The sequence below is a fragment of the Myotis nattereri genome (genome assembly GCF_964212035.1).
Source record: "Myotis nattereri genome assembly, chromosome: 1".
Classification (NCBI taxonomy): Eukaryota; Metazoa; Chordata; class Mammalia; order Chiroptera; family Vespertilionidae; genus Myotis; species Myotis nattereri.
Window position 1 is genome coordinate 173,595,996 of NC_138075.1, and position 25,804 is coordinate 173,621,799.

General features: G+C 42.8%; 1 protein-coding gene and 1 long non-coding RNA gene across 2 annotated transcripts in view; both read left to right on the forward strand.

Moving 5' to 3' along the window:
• KLHL8 (kelch like family member 8) overlaps positions 1-25,804 on the forward strand; it is a 45,036-nt gene that overhangs the window by 10,105 nt on the left and 9,127 nt on the right. The window contains exons 2-6 of the mRNA XM_081097738.1: positions 3,091-3,454; positions 13,003-13,551; positions 14,558-14,744; positions 18,312-18,455; positions 22,183-22,294. Coding sequence (XP_080953864.1) covers positions 3,242-3,454; positions 13,003-13,551; positions 14,558-14,744; positions 18,312-18,455; positions 22,183-22,294 — 1,205 coding nt within the window. The 5' untranslated portion in view covers positions 3,091-3,241. The remainder of the gene's footprint in view (positions 1-3,090; positions 3,455-13,002; positions 13,552-14,557; positions 14,745-18,311; positions 18,456-22,182; positions 22,295-25,804) is intronic.
• LOC308523744 lies at positions 19,196-21,934 on the forward strand. The gene is made up of 3 exons (XR_013996364.1): positions 19,196-20,881; positions 20,922-21,039; positions 21,080-21,934. It is a non-coding gene; the product is annotated as an uncharacterized lncRNA (long non-coding RNA).

Sequence of the window (25,804 nt, forward strand, 5' to 3'; positions counted from 1 at the left end):
GGACGGAGTCGGCGAAGAAGGAATGACACGGAGGCAGCATTCAGTCGACCATCATAGCCAGGTTCTCTAGCCAGGATCTTCAGCCAAGTTCTGTGTTTATTGTCTTGTTACATCTGTATTTATACCAGTTGATTTTAATCCTATCAATTCTATTCCAAAGGTTAGGGCATTTCTTATCTCCATTTCAAGGTTACTCTATTGTTTTATTAAGCTACAAGGAAGTAACTGAAGGAGATTATCCTAAGTAAAGATTATGTAGCTTAAGCGTGATTGTTCGTAAAGTGATTAATTACCCGCCTGGCACTTAGGTAAGGGGTTTTATTCCCTCCCTAACTCCAGGGAAAAATCCTCACCTGGGAAACAACCTTTCTCGGGGAGATGGTCCTGTTTAAAACACATAGTGTTAAGAGGGGGAGCAAACATATGCCATATACGCCAGGTCCCTTGAAACATAAGCTGTGCAGATGTTTCTTCCCTGCAGCGACTGTGTCAAGCAGCAAGGATGGACCGGCTTCCAGCAGGACAAGGATAGAAAGACAGAAACATTGATAAGAGAGAAACATTGATTGGCTGCCTCCTGCATGCCTTCTACTGGTGATTGACACCAAAACCCAGGCATGTGCCCTGACCGGGAATCGAACCAGTGACCTCTTGGTTCATGACTGATGCTCAACCCCTGAGCCACCAACCAGGAGATGATTCACTTTTATTGATTTCAAGATTCTTTCTTTATTATTGGCTTTTGAAAGATTGATTATAATGTATCTAGGTTTTGGGTCTCTTTGAGTTTATCTTTCTTGGAGCTTCTTGGATGTTTAAATTCATGTCTTTCATCAAATTTAATAAGTTTTCAGCCATTATTTCTTTAAATATTCTCTCTTCCCCTTCTCTCTTATTCTTCTAGGACCCCAATGATATGTACATTGGTGTGTGGTGTCCCACAGGTCCTTTAGGCTCTGTTCATGTTTCTTCCACCTTTTCTTTCTGTTTCTCACTTGATAGTTATCATTATTTTATCTTCAAGTTTGCCAATTCTTTTTTCTGCCTCCTCAAATCTGCCTTTGAATCCCTCTAGTGAATGTTTCATTTTAGTTATTGTACTTTTCAGTTCCAGGATTTGTTTTTTGTTCCTTTTTAGGTTTTATGGTGTGTCTTCCCCCCCCCCCCCCCACTCCGTTTTAATTGCTAGTTCTGTTTTGTTCATACAAATGACTTTCACCACATCTTCCTTTGGTTCTTCAAATATCAGTAAGATAGTGTCTTAAATTATTTGTCTAGAATAAATGCCATTAGTTCTTTTTCAGAGACAGTTTCTTTTGCTTTATTTCCCCCCCCTAAATGGGCCATACATATCTGTTTCTGTGTATGCCTTGTGTTTTGTTGTTGTTGTTGAATACTGAACATTTAAATCTAATAAAATAAGTCTGAAAATCAGATTCTTCCTTTTTTTAAAAAATGTTTGCCAGTTTTTGTCATTGTTCTCTCTCTCTCTCTCTCTCTCTCTCTCTCTCTCTCTCTCTCTCTCTCTTTCTCATGTTATCTGTGCTGGAGATCACCCTGAGCTGTAGCCTTCAGGTGCTCTCCGGTCTTTTTGAGCCTTTCTCGGGGTGTGTCTAATATTCCTTGTCTACGCAGTTATTTTTTAACGTCCTAGTCTTTCATGTCTTGCTCCCTACAGGAGAAAAAGTATAAAATATAGGGGGAAAGAACACCAGCCTTTCAGATCCCCTGGAAGTTACTCCAGCTGAGAGAGAAAGGCTTGCAATCGTAGAAGGAGTTGCAGCAAAAATGTCTGCCCACTCTTTGTCTGCATCTCTGTGAGCAGAAATAGCACTCAGCAATCAGAGCAGAGACTCCTGATACTTGGAGGACAGGGTCCTTTTTGCCCACCACAGCTCCTGCAAATTGTGTGCAAGCTGCTGCTCCTGGAACACATGCACAGCTGCCTGCATGTGACGGAGGGTGTGAATGGAAAGCTGCTACTGTACTAAGAGCTGAAATTGACCAAAATTAACCGTGATTTACCATCCAAGTCTTCTCCGGGAAGTTGTAAGCCTTCAACACTTGAGTTCTAAAACAGTTACACCAGACAGATTCTGCCACTGCAATTGTTGTCTAGGTGGGAAGACAAATTCCTGATGCTTTCTATTTCACCTTCTTCCTAAAATTTTCAAATTAGATTTTTTTAAAAAATATATTTTTATTGACTTCAGAGAGAGGAAGGGAGGGAGAGAAACATCAATGATGAGAGAGAATCATTGATTGGCTGCTTCCTGCACGCCCCCTACTGGGGATCAAGCCCACAATCCAGGCATGTGCCCTTGACTGGAATTGAACCCGAGACCTTTCAGTCCACAGGCTGATGCTCTATCCACTGAGCTAAACCAGGTAGGGCTCAAATTAGATTTTAAAGGAGTTTTTTCACTGATATAAAATACAGTTGATACCTCAAAACATGGTTTTGATCTATGTTGGTCCATTTATATACAGATTTTTATAGTCATTCCTTTGTGGGTTTAATACCTGTGGATTCAGTCAATCATGGATCAAAAACAGTATTTTTCTCACCCAACCGGCGTGGTTCAGTGGTTGAGTGTCAACCTATGAACGAGGAGTGTCACAGTTCGATTCTTCGTCAGGGCACGTGCCTGGGTTGTGGACTCGATCCCCAGTGGAGGGCGTGCAGGAGGCAGCCAATCAATAATTCTCTCTCATCTTTGATGTTTCTATCTCTCACTCCCTCTCCCTTCCTCTCTGAAGTCAATAACAGTATATCAAAACAACAACAAAACCCCAGTATTTTCTCATTCTCAACCACGGATTCCTAACCGTGTATTTCCAACTGAGTCAAAAATACTTTTGATGTGTGGATTTTTGATGAGGGTGGATTTGAATCTACCCTCTGCATTATTCAAGGGTCACCTATATTTTCTGAGGTAATTTATGTGACATTTAGCATACGAGCTCCAAAGTTACTTGTTCTTTTTTTTATTTATATAGTCTTTTTACATATATAATATTGGTAAACTAGAATTATTATTGATTTTTCTCTTTTGGTTTGTTTCTACGTGTGTTTTGTTGATTTTTCAGTGTCAGCGAATTGGACAATGGCAGTTGAGTGGGTTTTGAAAATGTCTGAAGTTTAGTGGGCCGCATCTACCTTCCGCTTTTGCCCTACCATTTACAAAAGAATAAATGGGATGTTTGAGAAGACAGCTCTATTAAAAGAAGAGTGTTGCAAATGGCTTCAGATTCTATGAATACAAAATACCCTAGGAATCACTTCACAAAGGGGAAAAGGCAGCAGCACCAGCAAACAAAGACTAGGTCTTCCATCAGTGATGGCGATGGCGACGACTCCTTTATCTTCGAAGCACAGGAAGCTTGGAAAGATTTTCATGGATCTCTTCTTCGGTTTTATGAAAATGGAGAACTCTGTGATGTCACACTAAAGGTCAGACTGTATTTTTTTCTTTTCTCCGTCTCTTCAGAGTATTATGAAAAATGGGGGTTTCTATAACCATACCAGCAAATTTTTGGTGCTGTACTTATTGTTACAATCAGAATGATTTCAGTCTCAATCCTTTTGATTGAGGAGGAGGAACATAATGGAGGATAACTAAAGGGAGATTAGCAAAAGATCAAATTCTCGTACTAATTAAATGTCGATAGTCATTGTTCTTAACTTCTGAGAGTTCTGAAATTCTAAAATAACAAATAGTTACTAGTAGTAAAATCAACTTGCTATTGACCGGATAAGTTTTTAATTTGTGAATTTAAAAAGTTAATGCATTCACTTATTCTTGATTTTGGTTTAGAAGTCAGGAATTGTTGGTTGTTTACTCAATTGCACTAGTGTTTTACTTATGTTCCTATCCTGGTAATTTAATCTCTACTTCAATACTATTTTTTGTTAAGTGAGATTGTTTATATACCAGATAGTGAAGTAGAGTCTATTTAGAGTTGGATGAAAAAATCTTTAGTAAACTTTGTCTATGTTTTATAGAATCATATCAGTCTGCCTCAAAAGACAGTTTTAATAAAACTGGAAAAGTGATCAAGTAGTGTGGAAGAGCCTGTGTTCTAATTGTTTTTCATTATTCACTTAAGGTACTTTCCTATTCTTATCTCTCAGTGTGGTGCTAAACTTTTTTTAGTGATTCATATCATTAAATGCATCCATACAGCATTTTCCACATAAGATTTGCCACTTTGGGATCTCTTAGATTTTGCTTTCTGTTCCTGATAAGACAGATTCTTTGAGCTCATAGTTGTGGGGTTGAGGGCATACTTGGAAAATCAGATCGGGGACACTTAGCAAAAGTCTATAACTGAAAGCATAAACTTTGAGTTTCAGGCCCTGAATGTCCAGGATTATAGTGTTACACTGTGTATACATGATCTATATTTGCTTTACTTAAATTTTTAGTGTCCTTACATATTTCTTGGTTCTAAGGATTTGAGAAGAAAACCGTTATGTAATTCTGCTCTGTGAAATCTAGCAATGCGTATATTTCAATGAAGGAACATTTTGTTCTATATGGTATATTATGCTTTAATTTCACACGATTGTTCTAATTTTCAACCTTAGAATGATATTCAGTGACCTACACTGGCTTTGGTAAAAATAAAAAGTGTAAAATAGATTATTTAAATCTAATGAATTACCAATTCAGCATATTAATGTATGCATGGGAAATAAATAGAATATAATGATTTTTTAAAAATTTTTAATTAGTTTTTATTTTATTTTTTTTACTGTGTAGCCATTTATATTCTTTTAAATTTTAAATTAAATTTATTGGGATGACATTGGTTGATAGGATTATATAGGCTTCAAGTGTGTATCTCTGTGATATATGATCTATCTATACATTGCATCATGGGCCCACCACCCAAAGTTAAATCCTTCTTGACCTTGGAAATAAAACACTTTTTTGGCTACTCAAACTCATTAAAATTGGTGAATTATTGAAAAGAGTAGCTATTTGAGTGAAAAGGTTTTATGAAATTACAAAGGATTAAACTGAAAAATTATCCTATATAATAAAAGGGTAGTATGCAAATCAACTGAACAGCAGAACGACCGGTTGCTGTAATGCGCACTGAGCTGGCAGGCAGATGAGTGGTTAAGGGCGTTTAGGCAGGCAGAGAGGTTAGGGGTGATTAGGCAGGCAGACAGAGCTGTTAGAGGTGATTAGGTAGGCAGAGTGACTAGGAGCGATCAGGCAGGCAGGCAGAGCGGCTAGGAGTGATCAGGCAGGGATATAGAGTGGTTAGGGGTGATCAGGCAGGCAGAGCGATTAGGGGCGATCAGGCAGGCAGGTAGGCAAGTGGTTAGGAGCCAGCGGTCCCAGATTGTAAGAGGGATGTCCAACTGCCAGTTTAGGCCCGATGGATTGGGCCTAAACTGGCAGTTGGACATCCCCCAAGGGGTCCCGGATTGCGAGAGTGTGCAGGCTGGGCTGAGGGACCCTCCCCACCCCCCACACAAATTTCATGCACCGGACCTCTAGTAGTTTATAAACACATATGAAAGGAATCTTTGTTATATAGGTGTTTTTTTTTCCCCCTCCAGTCTTTGTTTCTTTCTGTTCCACTGTGTGTCTTCTGCACTTTTATTTCAGTCTAGTTCTCAAACATTTACTGTTTAAGTGGCATAATTATAAACATTTCAGCCTAATATGCTTTAGGATTTTTTTAATGATTTAAAACATTTTGAGGTGTTTGTAAAAGATTTTTAATAATCTGTGTTAATGGAATTATATAATTCAAACTTAGAAATGAAGTGAACCTATGTAAAACAACTGTTTGCAAAAGAATAGTTCACAGGATAGCCAATCCTATCTAATAAAAGAGAAACATGGTAATTAGCGTACATCCGCTACCCTTCCCATTGGCTAATCAGCGAGATATGCAAATTAACTGCCAGCCAAGATGGCGGCCAGCAGCCAGGCAGCTTGAAGTTAACATGAGGCTTGCTTGCTTCAGTGACGGAGGACTCCAATGTTCCCCGCCTGCCACTGCTGGCCTCTGAGCTTGCAGTTTGAAACATTGTTACAAATATAGAAGCTAAACAAAACCCCAGAAACCTGCTTTCAGCCAGCTGGGATCTCAGAGCTGGAGTTGAAACAGTGTTTCGATTATAGAACCCAAAGAAACCAGATACCTGCTTTCAGCAGCAGAGGCCTCAGAGCTGGACCCAGAGCTACAGCTGGCCCAGAATAAAAAAAAAAAAAGAAAAAAAGGAGCAGTTGGGAGCTTCAGTCACCCGCCAGCCTGAAAACAGCCCTCAGCCCCTCACCCAGACTGGCCAGGCACCCCAGTGGGGACCCCCACCCTGAAGGGTGTGTGACCAGCTGCAAACAGCCATCATCCCCTCACCCAGGCTGGCCAGGCACCCCAGTGGGGACCCCCACCCTGATCCAGGACACCCTTCAGGGCAAACCAGCCGGCCCCCACCCATGCACCAGGCCTCTATCCTATATAGTAAAAGGGTAATATGCCTCCCAGCACCGGGATCAGCAGAGCTGAGAGGCCTCCCGGCACCAGGATCAGTGTGACAGGGGGCAGCGCCCAAACCCCCTGATCGCCCTGTGGCTCTGTGTGTGACAGGGGGTGGGGCCACAACCTCCCTATCTGCACTGCTCTGTTTGTGACAGGGGAAGGCGCCCCAACCCCCTGATCAGCCCTGCTCTGTGCCTGATAGGGGGGAGCTCCCCAACCCCCTGATTGCCCTGCGGCTCTGTGTGTGACAGGGTGCGGCGCCCCAACCCCCCCCCCCCATGGGCCCTGCTCTGTGTGTGACGGGGTAGAGCTATAACCTCCCCATCGGCCCTGCCCTGAGTGTGACAGTGGCGGCGCCCCAACCCCCCGATCGGCCCTGCTCTATGGGTGACAGGGGAGAGCTCCCCAACCCCCTGATGGGCCCTGCTCTATGCGTGACAGGGTACGGAGCCCCAACCCCCCTGATGGGCCCTGCTCTGTGCATGACAGGGGGCAGCGCCCCAACCCCCTGATTGGCCCTGCTCTGTGCGTGACAGGGTACAGAGCCCCAACCCCCTGATTGGCCCTGCTTTGTGCGTGACGGGGTGGCGCTGCAACCTCCCCATCGACCCTGCCTTGAGTATGACAGGGGGCGGTGCCCCAACCCCCCAATTGGCCCTACCCTGAGCGTGACTGAGGGTGGCATCACAACCTCCCGATCCGCCCTGCTCTGTGCATGACAGGGGGCAGCGCCCCAACTCCCCAATCAGCCCTGCTCTGAGCCCAACCAGGGGCTGCACCTAGGGATTGGGCCTGCCCTCTGCCACCTGGGAACAGGCCTAAGCCAGCAGGTTGTTATCTCCCGAGGGGTCCCAGACTGCGAGAGGGCACAGGCCAGGCTGAGGTACCTCCCCTCTACCCCCCGCCGAGTGCACAAATTTTTGTGCACCGGGCCTCTAGTTTTTTAATAAGCATTAAACATAGCTAAAATAAATTATCAACATATTGAATATTTAAAAAATACATTGCTTTTTAAATTTTTATGAAAGAGGTATTTTGAAGCACTGCTGTTGGATAAGTAAATTGGCTCATTGTTTTTTTGTGGACAGTTTGACAGTCTGTATCAACAGCTTTGAAAAGCTCACAGTTTTTGATTCATTCTGCTTTTCAGATTTTATCTCAAAGAAGTATTCTAAAATGCTGCACATCTAAATGGCTGATATCAGAATGGTTAAATAAACTGTGTTGGATCCACTGTTTAACAGGGGCGGGGAACATCGGCTCATGGGGCCATAAGGCCCACAAAATCATTTGGTCTAGCCCTACCAAGGCATTAGGGTTGAGATAATTAAATGTTTGACCAAATATTACAGGCTAATTTTTAAGTTGATAATTTTGTATGGCCCGAGAAGATTGTTATAAATATCTAAATGGCCCTTGGCAAAAAAAAGATTCTCCCCAACTCTGGTTTAAAATAGTGTATAGCCAATGAGAATGAACTTAACAAAAGTTTTCAGAAACTTAGGAAACAAAGTTCATGACAACTGAGTTATGTTTCAAAATGCACAGAAAAAAAGTTGGAAGGAAAAATATACCAGAAGGTTAACAGTATTTGTTGACTTTTGAGTAAATTATATTGTACTAGAGGCCCGGTGCATGAAATTCATGCCCAGGTAGGGTCCCCAGGCCTGGCTGGCAATCAGGGCTGATCTGCAGGGCCACCTGTGGGGCGATTGGGGTCCACCACTTGCACCCACCTTGGCTGGCCTGGCACCGCCTGCTTGCCCCATGCCACCACTACTGGTCAGGCCTTCAGGCTGGGAGCAGCTCCTGCATTGAGCGTATGCCCCCTGGTGGTCAGTGCACATCATAGCGACCGGTCATTCCACCGTTCGGTCGATTTGCATTAGGGTTTTATATAGACTAGAGGCTCAGTGAACAAAATTCGTGTACTGGTAGGGTCCCTAGGGGCTTCCAACTGCCAGCCAGTGCCTCCCTCCCTTCCCCTGGTCGCCTGCTGCCACTGCCAGCTGGTGCCTCCCTCCCTTCCCCCACCCAGTCCTGCCCCCTGGTCGAACTCCCAGACAAACTCTCAGTCGAGGGGACAATTTGCATGCTGCACTTTTATTATATGGAATGGGGGAGGAGAGAGAAAAAATTAAAAAGTAATTGACTTCCTTATGTAAAATAGGTTCATTTTACAAGTCAGATTTGATAGTACTGGAATTTTTGATGTTCTTTGTTAATTTTGTTTTTATATCATTTTTTGTTGATTTTTACCTCATAATTCAGCAAAAGTTCATTTATGTTTTCAGAGTTCTACTTAGTTTTCCTGGTTGGACTTGCTTGTTGAATCAATAATTAAAATTAAGCTTGACTCCCCCTGTTTTTCCCTGTATTGTAAGTGAAGTGCTTGCCCAGCCTGTGTGCCTCAGTGGTTGAGCATCAACCCATGAACCAAGAGGTCACAGGTTTGATTCCCAGTCAGGGCATATGTCTAGTTTGCAGGCTTGTTTCCCAGTGGGGGGTGTGCAGGAGGCAGCTGATTGATGTTTCTCTCTCTCTCTATCCCTCTCCCTTCTTCTCTAAAAAAATCAATAAAAAACATTAAAAAAAAGTGAAGTGCTTTATCAATCTAAAAGCCTTTGTTTCATTGCTTTCTTATCCCTATTGGCTAATCTATGGAAAATTACTTGGTTTTGATTTTTTTTTTTTTATAAGGGACCATTTTATTTTATTTTTTTTTCCCCAACAATTTCCTTTGTGAAATAGTTGCTGACCCCTAACTCTGCTTACTTTTTTTTTTTTTTAATCCTCACATGATTTTTTTTCATATTGATTTTCAGACAGAGTAGAAGGGAGGGAGGAAGCCTCCCACACGCCCTTGACTGGGGCTGGGATACAACCCACAACCAAGCAATGTGCCCTTGACCGGTAATTGAACTCTCCACCCTTTGGTCTGAGGGCCAACGCTCTAACCACTGGGCAACTAGCCAGTGCAGGGAACATTTTTTTAATGTTGATATTTTACGTATTTCACTAAACTATAAGCTTGGCATGTTTTTTCCCCCTGAGCATCTTGAATTATTTATATGTTCACTGATCTAATAAAAACAAATATAAATTAGAAATTTCACTAGTATCAAAGACACATAATGTAGTATTTACTTATGTAATTTAAAATTGTATAGTAATGTCTATATTTTTTAGATTACATATTTTTCACCTATACACTACTTTAAATATGTAGTGTATAGGCTTTGATTTCTTTTAATTCTAAATTTGTGATTAATGTTTTTTTATGTACCAGAGAAGAAAAATATAGAAATAAACTTCCAAGAATATAATGAAAGTATATAGTGTCAAAGGAGAATCCTATATAATAAAGGGGTAATATGCAAATTGACCCTAATAGCAGAACGACTGGGAATAACTGGTCACTGACACACACTGACCACCAGGGGGCAGATGCTCAATGCAGGAGCTGCCCCCTGATGGTCAGTGCGCTCCCACAGGGGGAGCTCTGCTCAGCCACAAGCCAGGCTGATGGCTGCCAGCACAGTGGTGGTGGCGGGAGCCTCTCCTGCCTCCTCAGCAGCGCTAAGGATGTCCGACTGCAGCTTAGGCCTGCTCCCCGCTGGCAAGTGGACATCCCCCGAGGGCTCCTGGGGTGCCAGAGGGATGTCTGACTGCCAGCTTAGGCCCAATACCCTGGGGAGCGGGCCTAAGCCAGAAGATGGACATCTCCCAAGGGGTCCCAGACTGCGAGAGAGCACAGGCTGGGCTGAGGGATTCCCCCCCCCCCACACCCTCCCCAGTGCACAAAATTTTGTGCACTGGGCCTCTAGTTAATGAATAAAAAGATAAAATTTTTTATGTTCCTATTTCATACATATTACTCAAAGTTCTTATTAAAGATAAGGTGGGTATTTGTTCTAAGGGGTACATAGGGGTGTGATTTTGTATGCGTGTACATTAAACATCCATGCTTTTGTTTACTTGAATCAAGAAGTTAAAATTAAAACAGAGAGACAGTACCTTATTATAAAAACATGAAAATAACTTATGGGCCATTGATTTGTACAGCTTGGGTGAGAAAGCAGTGTTAAAACACTTTACCTGGAAATCACAGAACTCTATTTTACAGAATAGTACTATTATGTAAGAGAATGTTGGCAGGTTAGTTGAGCAGAGATCATGTGAGATTTACAGATATTTGCCTAAAAACCAAATATCAGTGGTGACATGTACGGATAATTTTTAAAAGGGGGATATTTTAAGGCTATTCTGAAAATGTTTGACATCAGATTTTAGATCTCATTTTAGGGTTGAAGTGAATTTGAAAACATGCCAAGCTTTCTGCTTTAGTGTAGGATTCAACTTGAGTTTCAATAGAATCTAAATCCTACTTTAATGAATTCTTTTAAAAAATTAAATATAGCATATGTGCCAGAAATGATCATCTGTTCGTTGAAATATGTGTTATTCATTTTTCCTCTAAATCAGTGAAAAAAGTTGGGTGAGGAGCATTTATAAGCAAAACTCCTCAGACCTTTTTCTTTAGAATATCTTACTTAAAAATTAGTTCCCAAATAATGAGACACAACTATAAGTATATTATATAATCAGCTGCTACATGAAAATGGAAAAATTGCTTAAACACTACTATTCTATTACTTGTACTCATTGATTACTCAATATAAAGTGCTGGGAAATTTGGATAACTACTAGGTTAAAAAGAAGATATCTGTCTACTCAGTACCCAAAATTTCCAAATGGAAATAAAAGTTGTAGTTAAAACAAAAAAAGTACTAGAAAAAAATGACTTGAAGTAAATGTTTATGGAATATTAGAATGATTCCCATTTCAAGCATAGTACCAAAGGCAGAAATCATAAAAGATTGATTTAATTATATAAAAAATATATGGGGGGAATAAAATTTACAAGCACACTGTAAAAGATGAAAGTTTAATTTTATATAAAACAAATGACTAATCCTCTAAATGTATGAGTTCTCACAAATGAATAAGAAAAACATCATAGAAAAAAGTTTGTAGAAGAAATACAATTATCGTAGGTAGATAAAAAATGGACAATTTAGCAAAATTTATTCAAATTTTGTACCTATTTGAAGCAGCATTTCTAGAATTTATCTGTAGGAAATAATAGGGAAGATGGACAAAGATTCAATTACAACAAAGTTCATTACTATGTCATTTGTAATAGCAAACTATTGCAAGCAATCTAATCTTTAAATAATTAACGTGGTGAGAGTTCAGAGTTTTTATTACTTTTATATAAAATTAATTACATTTTTTTCATTATTTCAAAATAATTTAAGCAGGAAGTAAAAAAACCTCAGTTAAGTCATAGCAAATACTACTAAATATTGATTTATTTACTCTGTGCTTCAATTTCTCACTGATAAGTCGTGGGTAATAATGGTATATAATCATAGGGCATTGGGACAACTAAGTGAGTTAATATATGAAAAGTACTTAAAATAGTGCCTGGCTTAATGACTATAGTTAATAATATTAGATATATGTATTTGAAAGTTGCTAAGGTCTTCAAACTTCTCATCATAAGGGAAGAAAGAATGTAATTATGTGACAATAATTTCATAATACATATATCAAATCATTATATTGTATATCTTAAACTTATACAGTGTTATATAGCATTGTTTACTCTATATGCATTATATATCCATAGATACATGTATAAAAAATAAGTGGCTAATATATATATATGTAAAAGGCTAATATGCTAAGTGTCCCTCCACCTGTCCAGCCGGTCACTATGACATGCACTGACCACCAGGGGGCGGACACTCAGCACAGGAGCTGCTGAGCTGCAGTGACTTGGCAGCAGCGGTTCTCCGGTGACGCACCCCAAAACCAGAGAGGAGGGAGCCCAATTCCTCGCGGGGCTGTGTGATTCCATCTTCGGCCGTGGGTTATGTTGTTGCTGGGGCACTGTCGGCCCCGAATCTGGTTTACTGCACAATTGCATTTGCGTTGCACACCCTGTATGACAGCAGCTTTGCAGAGTACCCTCTTGCATTCCGGGACCCCTCGGGATGTCGGAGAGCCAGTTTCAGCCTGATCCCTGCAGGCCAGGCCAAGGGACCCCACCTTCCAGAGGGACCCTGCTCACTCCGCAGATGCCCTTTGAGTCACGGTGCCACCCCAAATGCGGTGGCCGGGGAGGGACTGCAGGATGTTGACTCTGGGATGTGTCCCTTCTTGCCGAGTCCTGCCCCACCAGCCACCGTCTAATAATAATTTCCTTTCAATGTGCATGAATCTGTGCACCTGGTCACTAGTTAAATAAAAAAATAAATAAAATGCAAATTCAAAAAAAAATAAAAGTAAGTGACCAAAGCATTACATTGTTAAAACAAATGCACTAAATTTGTCTGGAGTTATTGTCCCCACTACAGCATATGGTTGATGCTGATCTAAAACTAGCTGTGTTATTAAACAGAGTCCCGTTTTGTTTGTTTGGAACAGGTTGGCTCAAAGTTAATCTCTTGTCACAAACTGGTATTGGCTTGCGTTATTCCCTACTTCAGAGCCATGTTTCTCTCTGAAATGGCTGAAGCCAAGCAGACAGTGATTGAAATTAGAGATTTTGATGGCGATGCAATAGAAGACCTGGTAAAGTTTGTCTATTCATCACGGCTCACTCTGACTGTTGACAACGTCCAGCCTCTCTTATATGCAGCCTGCATTCTGCAGGTGGAACTGGTGGCTAGAGCTTGCTGTGAATACATGAAGTTACATTTTCATCCCTCCAATTGCTTGGCGGTAAGAGCCTTTGCAGAAAGTCACAATCGAATAGACTTGATGGACATGGCGGATCAGTATGCCTGTGAGCACTTTACGGAAGTAGTGGAGTGTGAAGACTTTGTAAGTGTGTCACCCCAGCATCTCCATAAGCTTTTGTCCTCCAGTGATCTAAATATTGAGAATGAAAAACAGGTCTATAATGCAGCCATCAAGTGGCTTCTTGCCAATCCTCAGCATCATTCCAAATGGTTGGATGAAACGCTTGCACAGGTAGGGACTGAAATAAGATTGTGTATAGAAATGAACAATTTGGAAGCAAATCAACATGTTTCATTTGTCATGAAAGGTGTAAATTATCACTTGATGTAAAACAATGTGAAAATGGCTTTGACTTTCCTATTATACTGTTTAACAGTAAATCTGAATTTGTTACATTTGATTTAGAAATATCATTCTGTGCATATAGATTTGTTCTGGAAAGAACTACAAGATATAACTTTTCCATTTTCTTCCCTCACCACAGTTTTACTTTTTAAATCTCTATTTTAGTCATTTATTTTTACTGTCAACAGGGGTTACTTAGGAAGATAAATGAATAGGCATTAGAATTACTTTGAAAATAAGTTTGTCAACAAAAACAAACAAAAAGTTTCATTATCTTGCAGCTGTATCTTATTTTTGTGTGTGTGTGTGTGCATGCTTTTAGCTCAAAATTGTATTGCCTGGTTTGATAATGCCTTTACTCCACTGGAAAATCAGTGCTTCTTTTAAGAGAGGAAAAGTGAGTGCCTCTCCATAAAGAGGGTATGCGTTCTTGAGTTAGTATATAATCTTCTAAGGTAATTGACTTGAAGAAAACAAATCAATTTTCAGATCTGAATGTTTGTGTGTTTCAGAAATAGATCACATTTTCATGTGTTCAGTCTTAGCTTTAAGGGGCAAAACTACAAAGCACAGAGTTTTGTTTTGATTGTGCCTTTTCTTTAGCAGCAAGGGGCCTTCTAATCATGACAGTACCATTTTGGAAGAAATTTGAATGAATATTATTGAATGAATATTATTTATTTAGTCTACTTAAAGCTGTACTTAAAAGGGGATAATACATTTAGCATATAATCTGCTTTCATTAGTGCAGACCGGTACTAGGCACATTGTACTTTAAGTCTTTATGACATAGTAAATGAGTTTTAAAAGGGTAATATGCTGCAGTGAAAGTGGAGGATGAGCTATCCAGTTACAACTTAAATTTTATATCCATAACTGTACGTGATCTTAGGTTCGTTTGCCGCTGTTGCCGGTGGATTTCCTTATGGGTGTTGTGGCAAAAGAACAGATTGTCAAGCAAAATCTAAAATGTAGAGATTTATTGGACGAAGCAAGAAATTACCACCTTCACTTGAGTAGCAGAGCAGTACCTGACTTTGAATACTCTGTTCGGACTACACCAAGGAAGCATACTGCTGGTAATTAAATTACTTGTTTATCAACTCTGCTGGAAGGATCTTTGTTGTATTTGAGGGTTGGGTATGTATGCCCAGACTTGATTGTAAGATGATTAGTATCTGATTGCCTTAGAGCAGTGGTCTGCAAACTCATTAGTCAACAGAGCCAAATATCAACAGTACAACGATTGAAATTTCTTTTGAGAGCCAAATTTTTTAAATTTAAACTATATAGGTAGGTACATTGTTATTAACTTAATTAGGGTACTCCTAAGGCTTAGGAAGAGTCACACTCAAGGGGCCAGAGAGCCGCATGTGGCTCGCGAGCCGCCGTTTGCCGACCACTGTGTTATATGCCCAACGTATGCTGAGTCCTCATATACACGATCCCTTACATGATTGCAAGAACTTAATGAAGCAGGTTTTAGTAAATGATTCAGTCCTCATTAGGAGATAGCTAGTGTTATCCCATTTTATGGATGAGAAAACTAAGAATCAGAGAGGCTAAAAGTATGCTCAAGGCCACATAAAGAAGAAATAGCAGATAAAGGATTTGCATCCTGATCTTTTTGCTTCATTCTTCGTTTTCTTCCACATCATATAGGTTAACTGTGAAGCTGAAATACTGATTTCCATTTAAAGAAAATCTTATCAATGACTGGGGTTACATTCTGGCATTATAATTCCATCACTGCCATCAAATATCTATATTTTGGACAGATTTCCTTTTTTTGGTTAATCCTCACCTGAGGATATTTTTCCATTGATTTTTAGAGAGAGTGAAGGGGAAAGAGAAGGAGAGAGGAAGGGTGGAGAGGGAGAGAGAGAGAAAGAGAAACATTGATGTGAGAGAAATATATCGATTGGTTGCCTCCTGCCTGCACCCTTACCAGGACCGAGGTTGAACCTGCAACCCACATATGTGCCCTTAACTGGGAATCAAACCCTCAACCCTTGGGTGCCTGGGCCAACACTAACCACTGAGCACACCAGCCAGGGCTGGGCAGATTTCTTAATCTCTGAAGGCCTTGATTTATTTATAAACAATTTTGACCGTATGATTTTTTAAAAAAATATATTTTATTGATTTTTTACAAAGAGGAAGGGAGAGGGATAGAGAGCTAGAAACATCAATGTGAGAGAAACATCGATCAGCTGCCTCCTGCATACCCCCGACTGGGGATGTGCCCGCAACCAAGGTACATGCCCTTGGCCGGAATCGAACCCGGGACCCTTCAGTCCACAGGCTGATGCTCTATCCACTGAGCCAAACCAGTCAGGGCTTGACTGTATGATTTTTAAAGTCACTTCTAACTTTAAATTTCTACGACTTAAAATATTGAATTAGTTGGAAAAGAGTGCACGCAGTTCTGATCATGCATTTACATAATCATTCAGCAAACATTTATTCAGTGCCTACCACATGCTGGATTCTAGGTTGAGCATTAGAAATGCAGTCTGCTCTAGGGAAATAGACATGTAAATAAATAAATGTAAAGTATTACAAACACTTTGATACAATCATAAGGCATAGTGGGAAGCACAAAGAAAAGAATGGTTATTTTTACCTTTTGAGGATCAGAAAAGGTTTTATAAAAATGTAAACCTCAGGCTTAGTTTTTAATAATACATAGATGTTTTTTCTGGGTGCCAGTTAGGGAAAGGGATATTCTGTTCATTTTACATTTACTGAATGCCTAGTATATGCCAGGCACAGTGCTAGTCCTTCTTAGTGCATAAATACTTAGCACACAGTCTTAACCTGGCTTCGCTTCTGGTGACAAATGTCGGTATAATAGATCACTTGGACGATGAGCACACCTACATGCCTGTTGCAGGAGCTTGAAGTTTTAAGAGAAAGAGAGGGAGAAGATCGGGTTGGGCACTGCATGCTGTTATGCTGTGCGAAGGCTTGATCTTGTAGGGAAGTTTCTCAGTGTGTGAAGGAAGTGGTGGCCCTTGGACCAATAGCGTCAGCATTCACTTGGCAACTTGTTTGAAATACAATCTTGGACCTACCACAAACCTACTGAATCAGAAACTCAGGGCCCCACAGTCAGTGTTTTATGCCTTTGGAGCGATTCTGGACCACACTGAAATTTCAGTTTCTTGTTAATTGTGGTAAATATGTAAGAATACCACATTTTATTGCACTTCGCTGACATTGCACTTTTTTTTTCTTTTTGGCAAAGTAAAGGTGAGACCCGCTGCCAGAAAAAAAGATTATGACTTACTGAAGGCTCAGATGATGGTTAGCATTTTTTAGCAATAAAGTATTTTTAAATTTAGTTGTGTACAGTTTTTAGACATAATGCTATTGTATACGTAATAGACTATATAGTATAGTGTAAACAACATTTATATGTACTGGGAAACCAACAAAATTTGTGTGACTGGCTTTATTGTGATGCTGGCTTTATTTCAGAACTAGACATGTTGTATCTCGCAGGTATGCCTGCATAACATTAAAATTGCTATTTTTAAATGTACAATTTAGTGGCATTGCTAACATTTGAAAGAAACTACTAATGTAGGTAATGAAAAGCTGTTGAAAGACCTTTTAATTAGATTGCTCTGTTACAGTCTGAAAGCAAAAAGACTACTAAGTGATAAGAGAGGACAGGATCTTGCAGTAGTTGGGGGTCATCATAGCTGACGAGGGCCTACACTCAGGCAGTGGCAGTGGAAATAGAGAGGGAGAGGAAGGACACCTCAGGGAAGGAAGAGGGGTAGGCAAGAGAGGAAGCCAGATCCTTTTGAACATGTTGGGTTTGGGTGCCATAGGACATCAAGTGGAAATATGGCTTAGAAACATAGATTGGAAGGCATTATCATACAGACGGAATTTAAAATAGAGGCATACACTTTATACGTGAGCATGACGTATGTGACAAGTAGGCTAAGGATAAAACATGGAAAACAGGAAAGAAATGATTAGACACAAAAGGAGGCTTTGATATTAGGGAAACTAAGAGAGTTAAGGAGTTTCTCAAAAAACAGAGTGATCGGTGTTGCAGTTGTGTTCAGTAAGAAATTAACAAGAGTTCACTGGATCTTGTTAGGACCTTAGCAAGAGCAATTTTACATAGTGGGTGAGGATCTAAACCAGTGATGGCGAACCTATGACATGCGTGTCAGAGGTGACACGCAAACTCATTTTTTTGGTTGATTTTTCTTTGTTAAATGGCATTTAAATATATAAAATAAATATCAAAAATATAAGTCTTTGTTTTACTATGGTTGCAAATATCAAAAAATTTCTATATGTGACATGGCACCAGAGTTAAGTTAGGGTTTTTCAAAATGCTGACATGCTGAGCTCAAAAGGTTCACCATCACTGATCTAAACCATATTGTAATGGGATGTTGGGAAATGGGGGGTGGCTAATGTATCCTATTCTTTGAGAAATTCAAATGAGGAAAAACAAAAAAGAAAATTAGATTTCTAGTAACGTAGTAACATTGAATGCTACCCACTTTCTTTGCCAGTAATCAAAATTTTGACTTCCTAAATATTTTTTTCCATACTAATTTTTTAAAAATTAGGGAACTGTGGTTTTGACTTCTATTTTGTGGCTTTACCTTTAGGTGTGCTGTTTTGTGTGGGTGGTCGAGGTGGATCTGGTGACCCTTTTCGCAGTATTGAATGCTATTCTATCAACAAAAACAGTTGGTTCTTTGGACCAGAAATGAATAGTCGAAGGCGACACGTGGGTGTAATCTCTGTGGAAGGTGGGTTCATTCTTGTCTTAAGTCACATCACATGATCATAAATGCTCTTTTAAACTATTTGAATTTTGATAATTCTTTCTATAAGAAAATTTCTAAATGATAAAAAATGTTTTAATATATTTTGGTGGTATTTACTTGCTTTATGCCCATTGATGCTCAGTGTACAATCTCTTGCATATAGTTGCCTTATAGGAGATGAGTATCCAGGAGAAAGGGGGTTAAAATAAACTATTGTGAATTATATTTGCAAAAGAATCAAACTACAGAAAAATGTTTCTTGAACCCAAATAATAAACACATACCAGCTTTTTCTATACCCATCTAATTATTATTGAAATTAGATTTTTTTTTTACTGGTTACTGAAAATAATTAATTATTGAAAACCATGGATAAATTTTTAGATTTTTAAAAAATAACTTTTATTCTGATTATAAGCCTGTACATTTTTTTTAGAAAATATGAAAACATTTTAATAAGAATCATCTGTAACCCAATCACCCCAAAATTATCACAGTTAACATTTTGATATATAATCTTTCCAATTTTTTGTGTACTTTTATTTCATTTAGAAAAAGTTTGATCGTATTGTATTGTTTTATATTTTCTTTATGTAACATAAGAGCATTTTTTCATTTTATAAAACATTCTTTAAAAGCATTATTTCATCTACTAAATAATAAAAAGTTGGGAAACCTGAGGGATAGTGTTTGAGCATTTAAATAACTTCATGTGGGGAAGAACCAAGATGGCGGCGTAGGGAGTAGACCTGTGCGTGCTGCCTCCCACAACATCATTGAAACTACCAACTATAAGACAAACAACCACCATTAGGAACCATGGGGAAGTTGGCCCAGTGGGAGTTCTACAACTGGAAGGAAAGAAAGAAGCGCAGTGAGACTGAGTAGGAGCTACAGAGGCGCCAAAAACAGAGGTACACAGTCGAGCGCCAGGCGGGCTGCAACTGGATGCGCGTTTTTTTTTCAATAGGAAGCTGTTACGAACCCTCGAATCCTCTGGGCTTGCTTGGGGAGGGTCTCTGAGGCCCCAGACCTCACAGGGAGAGGCGGCACAGCCTTGCAGCGGTTGGAGAGTGAGGGAGGCTCTGGCGCGCAGCTGCTTGCCGGCACTGGGTGACACGAAGTCCAGGTGTCCCAGAGAGGCGAGAAGCCATGGAGACGCTGCCATTGCTATTTGCTCCGCCCTGGTGACTCCCTGAGACCCCGCCCTACTCAATTTATATTCCCATCCAGGCTGTGCCAGAGGCACAAGAGAAAACGCCTGCGCTTTTACAAACTCTTGAATCCACTGAGCTGGTTCAGGCGGGATCATGAGGCACCAGACTCTACAGAGAGGCGGCATGGCCTTGCAGCGGTCAGAAAGCGAGGGAGGCCCTGGCACGCAGCTGCTCGCCGGCACTGGGGGGTGCAAAGTCCCGGTGTCCTGGAGAGGCGAGGGGCCGCGGAGACGCCGCCATTGCTATTTGCTCCGCCCTGGCGACGCCCTGAGACCCAGCCCTAATCAATTTACATCCCCATCCAAGCTGTGCCAGGTGCACAAAAAGACCCACCTGTGCTTTTGCAGCCTAACGCAACAAATTGCAGACTTCAACTCCTCACACTCATGGGAGACACACTCAAGAAGCAGACCCAGGAGAACCAAGATGGCGGTGTAAGGTACAGACCTGTGCATGCTGCCTCCCACAACAACATCGAAACTACCAACTATAGGACAAACAGCTATCATATGGAACCATGGGAAAGCTGGCCCAGTGGAAGCTCTACAACTGGAAGGAAAAAAAGAAGAGCATTGAGACTGAGTAGGATGTGCAGAGACACCAAGTACAGAGCCCAACCCAACAAACTGCAGATTTCAACTCCTTGCATAGAAAGAAGAGCATTGAGATTGAGTAGGATGTACAGAGGCACCAAGTACAGAGCCCAACCCAGCAGGCTGCAGATTGCGGCTACTCGCATCTGGGAGGGACACACTCGGGGGGCAGAGTCGGGTTCGGGGCAGGCTGGGGCCGGACCCAGCTGGGCCCGGGATGTGGAACCACTGTACCAGCAGGTGCACAAGCACGCCCACCGGTTCCAGTCTCGCGTGGGACGCTGGGAGACGGCAGACGGGCAGTCTGTGCACTTGGTGGAGGGCGAAGTCCGAGCAGGTGTGCTGGATGTTCAGGCACCAGGAACGCCTGGAGATTTTGTCTGGTGGGGAGCCGCTCAGCAGGGGACAGAGTGCCAAACTTCATGTTTCCCCGGTGAGGCTGGGATGGCCCTGGTGAGGTCGGGACGGCCCCGGTGAGATCAGGACAGCCCTAGTGAGGTCGGGATGGCCCCAGTGAGGCCGAAACAGCTCCGATGAGGTCAGGATGCCCCCAAAAAGGTCAAGACAGCCCCGGTGAGGTTGGGACGGCCCCGGTGAGGTAGGGACAGCTCTGGTCAGGTTGAAACGGCCACGGTGAGGTAGGGACGGCCTGGTGAGGTTGAAACGGCCATGGTGAGGTCGGAATGGCCCCGGGGAGGTTGAGACGGCCCCGGTGAGGTCGAGACAGCCCCACTGAGGTCGGGACGCCCCGGTGAGGTTGAAACGGCCCCGGTGAGGTAGGGACGGCCCTGGTGAGGTTGAAACGGCCACGGTGAGGCCGAGACGGCTCCAGTGAGGTTGGGATGGCTCCAGTGAGGTTGGGACAGATAATGGGGACCTGCTGGGAGCCGGTCCATCCTTGCTGCTTCAAGGGACCTGGCATATATGGCATACTGTTCTTAATATGTTTGCTCACCTTCTTGGCACTATGTGTTTTAACCAAGGTCACCTCTCCGAGAAAGGTTGTTTCCCCAGGTAGGGATTTTTCCCTGAAGTTAGGGAGGGGATGAAACTCCTTAACTAAGTGCCAGGCGGGTAGTTAATCACTTTAACTACAAACAATCATGCTTAAGCTACATAATCTTTACTCCCTGGAATGGAGATAAGAAACGCCCTAACCTTTGTAATAGAAATTGACAGGATTAAAATCAACTGGTATAAGTACGGATGTAACAAGACAATAAACAGCAGAATCTCTCTGGAGATCCTGGCTAGAGATCCTGGCTAGGCTGCTGATCAACTGAACACTGTCTCCGTGTCCTTCCTTCTTCGCCGACTCTGTCTACGCCTTTGGGAACCCCTGGACCTGCTGGGGTTGGACCCCGGCAGGGACCAGTATAGACTGATGAACAGGGGTAGATGCAGAGGCAGAGCAGCATTGAACAGACTGTCAAACTACAGTGGGAAGCCTGGGGAGGGTTTGGGGGGGCGGTTTTAAGAGATCAACCGAAGGACTTATATTTTGGGGGGGCGGTTTTAAGAGATCAACCGAAGGACTTATATGCATGCATATAAGAATAACCAATGGACACAAGACACTAGGGGGTAGGGGCCGGGGGAATGTGAAGGGGGGGAAAAAAGGAGACATATGTAATACTCTTTGTAATACTTCAAGAAATAAAAATTATTTAAAAAATAAAATAAAATAAATAACTTCATGTGGAACAGCACATTTCAGGCATTTCATTAAGTAGAAGCTCACATTTATTTCCATTTAACTACAAAAGTGACATTGATCATAATGTTGAACAGAAGAATACTTGTGGAAAATTATTATTCTCTTCTATTATATGTTGATTATACATGTAAATAACTGTCAGTATATTTGGAATCAAATGAAAATACTTCTCTGTCTGGCAGGTAAAGTGTATGCTGTGGGTGGACATGATGGAAATGAGCATTTAGGTAGCATGGAGATGTTTGACCCTCTCAATAATAAATGGATGATGAAGGCATCAATGAACACAAAGAGGTAGGTCAGCACAGTTGGTTGTCACAACTTGAGTTGAGGGCAGGGAGGTTGGGGGAGTTGCTGCTGGCATCTTGTTGGGAGAGGCCAACGATGCTGCTAAAGATCCTGTAAATGCACAGGAAAGTCTCCCACAACACAGATTATGTGGCCCCAAAAGCCAGGAGTGCTGAGGCAGAGAAGACCTGCTGTGTGCTCATCACCCAAATCCCGTAATGTTGACATCTTAAACCATCACAGGGCAGTGATTGAAACCAGGAAATGAACATCAGTACAAAACTGTTCACTAATATGTAGGCCTTATTCAACTTTTGCCTGTTTTTTTCACATATTTTTGTGCTTCTAATGGTTTTTCTTTTCTAATTATATTGGTTAATAATCTAATACAGTGTGAATAGAAATAGAGATAGGTGTTTTTGCCTTGTTTCTGATCTTAATAGAAATGTCCTGGTGTTTCCCTATTAGGAGAATGGTTTTAGGACTAAGCTATATGTATTTTAACATGATAAAATACCCCCAATTCCTATTCATTATTTGTAATCATTATGAGTATTAATAGTTAAAACCTTCATCTACATAAATTAAAATATATGTTGATAAGTGGATCACTTTAAAGGGGAGGAAGGTTTTTTAGTAACATGACTTAGTAAATGTTGACTAGCCCATTCAGAATTTTTTAAAAGACTCGAAAACCAAATTTTTAGATATTCTAAAGTGGAAGGATAGCTAATATGTGACAAAATCAGAATTCAAAAATGTAGTAGACCAAACATACTCTAGATATAGAGGCAAACCTTAAAAATATTAAAATTAGAGTTATAGGTTAAACCTGCTTGACGTGTTTTAAAAAAATCAATTACACCAGTACAACACAGTGGGAAGTCAGATTTGTGATTTTGTTTCATATGGAAAAAGTACCTGAATCTAAAGGCACAGCTCTAAAAAAAAAAAAAAAAAAAAAGGAAGAAAGGAAAAAAGCGAATATAATATAGTTTCCTACATTAAGAAAATTGAAGCCTTTAGATCAATGGAGACTGTATATAGTTGTACTGTTCTTTATGCTGATTTGTCCATATCTATAGCTGTGGTTTCCAAAAGTAGGCTATGTAATATCAGTTGGGGTGTGGGAATACAAAATGAGACTCTACAATTTTAAATTTATTTTGAGTGGATGTTCTATAGTAAACATCATCTGTAGAGTAATATATGTTTTTACTTTGAAGAGAATTATGGTATACTAGAGGCCCAGTGCACGAAATTTGTGCACGGGTAGGGTTCCTAGGCTTGGCCTGCGATCAGGGCCCATCTTCCCCAGCTGCCGGTGGCCAGCCCCGCCCCCTGCCACTATTGCAGGTTGCCCTCTGTGTTTGGGGCGACTGGCAGGGTGATCGGGGTCCCACTTGCTCGAACCCACCTTGGTCTGGCACCACCCACATCCGCCGCCACTCCCCCCCCTCTCCCGCCCCCCCCCTCCTGTTCCCTGTCCCCTATATGGTGATTGGAGCCTGTTGGACGGGGGAGGGACTGAGAGGTTGGCTGGCTGGCCCTGATCAGGCGATCGAGGCCTGTGGGCTGGGGACAGCTCCTGCATTGAGCATCTGCCCCCTGGTGGTCAGTGTATGTCATAGCAACCAGTCATTCTGCCGTCCAGTCTTTTATGTTTTTATATATATAGACTAGAGGCCCGTTGCAAGAAGATTCCTGCAAGAATAGGGCTTCCAGCAGCTGGAGGGAAGCAGAGAGGGGAGCGAAACCTGCTGAGGTGGGCTTCGCACTCACTCTGAACCGCTCCAGCTGGGTTTCCCCTCCCGCTCCCAGGCGTTGTGGCGGGTTTCCCCTCCCGCTCCCAGATGCTCCTGCTGCATTTCCCCTCCCGCTCCCAGATGCTCCTGCTGGGTTTCCCCTCCAGCTCCCAGATGCTCCTGCTGGGTTTCCCCTCCAGCTCCCAGCCTCTCCTGCTGGGTTTCCCCTCCAGCTCCCAGATGCTCCTGCTGGGTTTCCCCTCCAGCTCCCAGATGCTCCTGCTGGGTTTCCCCTCCAGCTCCCAGCCTCTCCTGCTGGGTTTCCCCTCCAGCTCCCAGATGCTCCTGCTGGGTTTCCCCTCCAGCTCCCAGATGCTCCTGCTGGGTTTCCCCTCCAGCTCCCAGATGCTCCTGCTGGGTTTCCCCTCCCACTCCCAGATGCTCCTGCTGGGTTTCCCCTCCCACTCCCAGATGCTCCTGCTGGGTTTCCCCTCCCGCTCCCAGATGCTCCTGCTGGGTTTCCCCTCCCGCTCCCAGATGCTCCTGCTGAGTTTCCCCTCCCGCTCCCAGATGCTCCTGCTGGGTTTCCCCTCCCGCTCCCAGATGCTCCTGCTGGGTTTCCCCTCCCGCTCCCAGATGCTCCTGCTGGGTTTCCCCTCCCGCTCCCAGATGCTCCTGCTGGGTTTCCCCTCCCGCTCCCAGATGCTCCTGCTGGGTTTCCCCTCCCGCTCCCAGATGCTCCTGCTGGGTTTCCCCTCCCGCTCCCAGATGCTCCTGCTGGGTTTCCCCTCCCGCTCCCAGATGCTCCTGCTGGGTTTCCCCTCCCGCTCCCAGATGCTCCTGCTGGGTTTCCCCTCCCACTCCCAGATGCTCCTGCTGGGTTTCCCCTCCCACTCCCAGATGCTCCTGCTGGGTTTCCCCTCCCGCTCCCAGATGCTCCTGCTGGGTTTCCCCTCCCACTCCCAGATGCTCCTGCTGGGTTTCCCCTCCCGCTCCCAGATGCTCCTGCTGGGTTTCCCCTCCCGCTCCCAGATGCTCCTGCTGGGTTTCCCCTCCCGCTCCCAGATGCTCCTGCTGGGTTTCCCCTCCAGCTCCCAGATGCTCCTGCTGGGTTTCCCCTCCCACTCCCAGATGCTCCTGCTGGGTTTCCCCTCCCGCTCCCAGCCACTCCTGCTGGGTTTCCCCTCCCGCTCCCAGATGCTCCTGCTGGGTTTCCCCTCCCGCTCCCAGATGCTCCTGCTGGGTTTCCCCTCCCGCTCCCAGGCGCTGCCGTGCGCCGCTGCGGCTGGGCTTGCCCTCCCACCTCCCGCCGGGCTTGCCCTCCCACCTCCCGCCTCCCACCTCTGCAGCCTTGGCTCCGTTTCTGTCCTCGCGGCCTCTACCTGGCTCCCTTCTGTACCACTTGGCCTCCATGTTGTCCTCAGTCTTCCCTAGCAACTGGTATATGCAAATTAACCGCCATCTTTTAGCTTCTATAATTGAAACATTGTATCTTTTGGAGCTGTTGCTTCAGGAGCTCAGAGCCGGGTGCGGCAGGCGGGGGGCCTTGGCTTCCTCCGTCACTGGAGCAAGCAAACCTCATGTTCACTTCAGCTGTCTGCCTGCCGGCCGCCATCTTGGCTGGCAGTTAATTTGCATATCTCGCTGATTAGCCAATGGGAAGGGTAGCAAAGTTACGGCTAATTACCATGTTTCTCTATTATTAGATAGGAGTGCACAAAAATTGTTGGAAATGTAACTACAGACTAGTAGGTTAGTAAGAGTTCTGAAA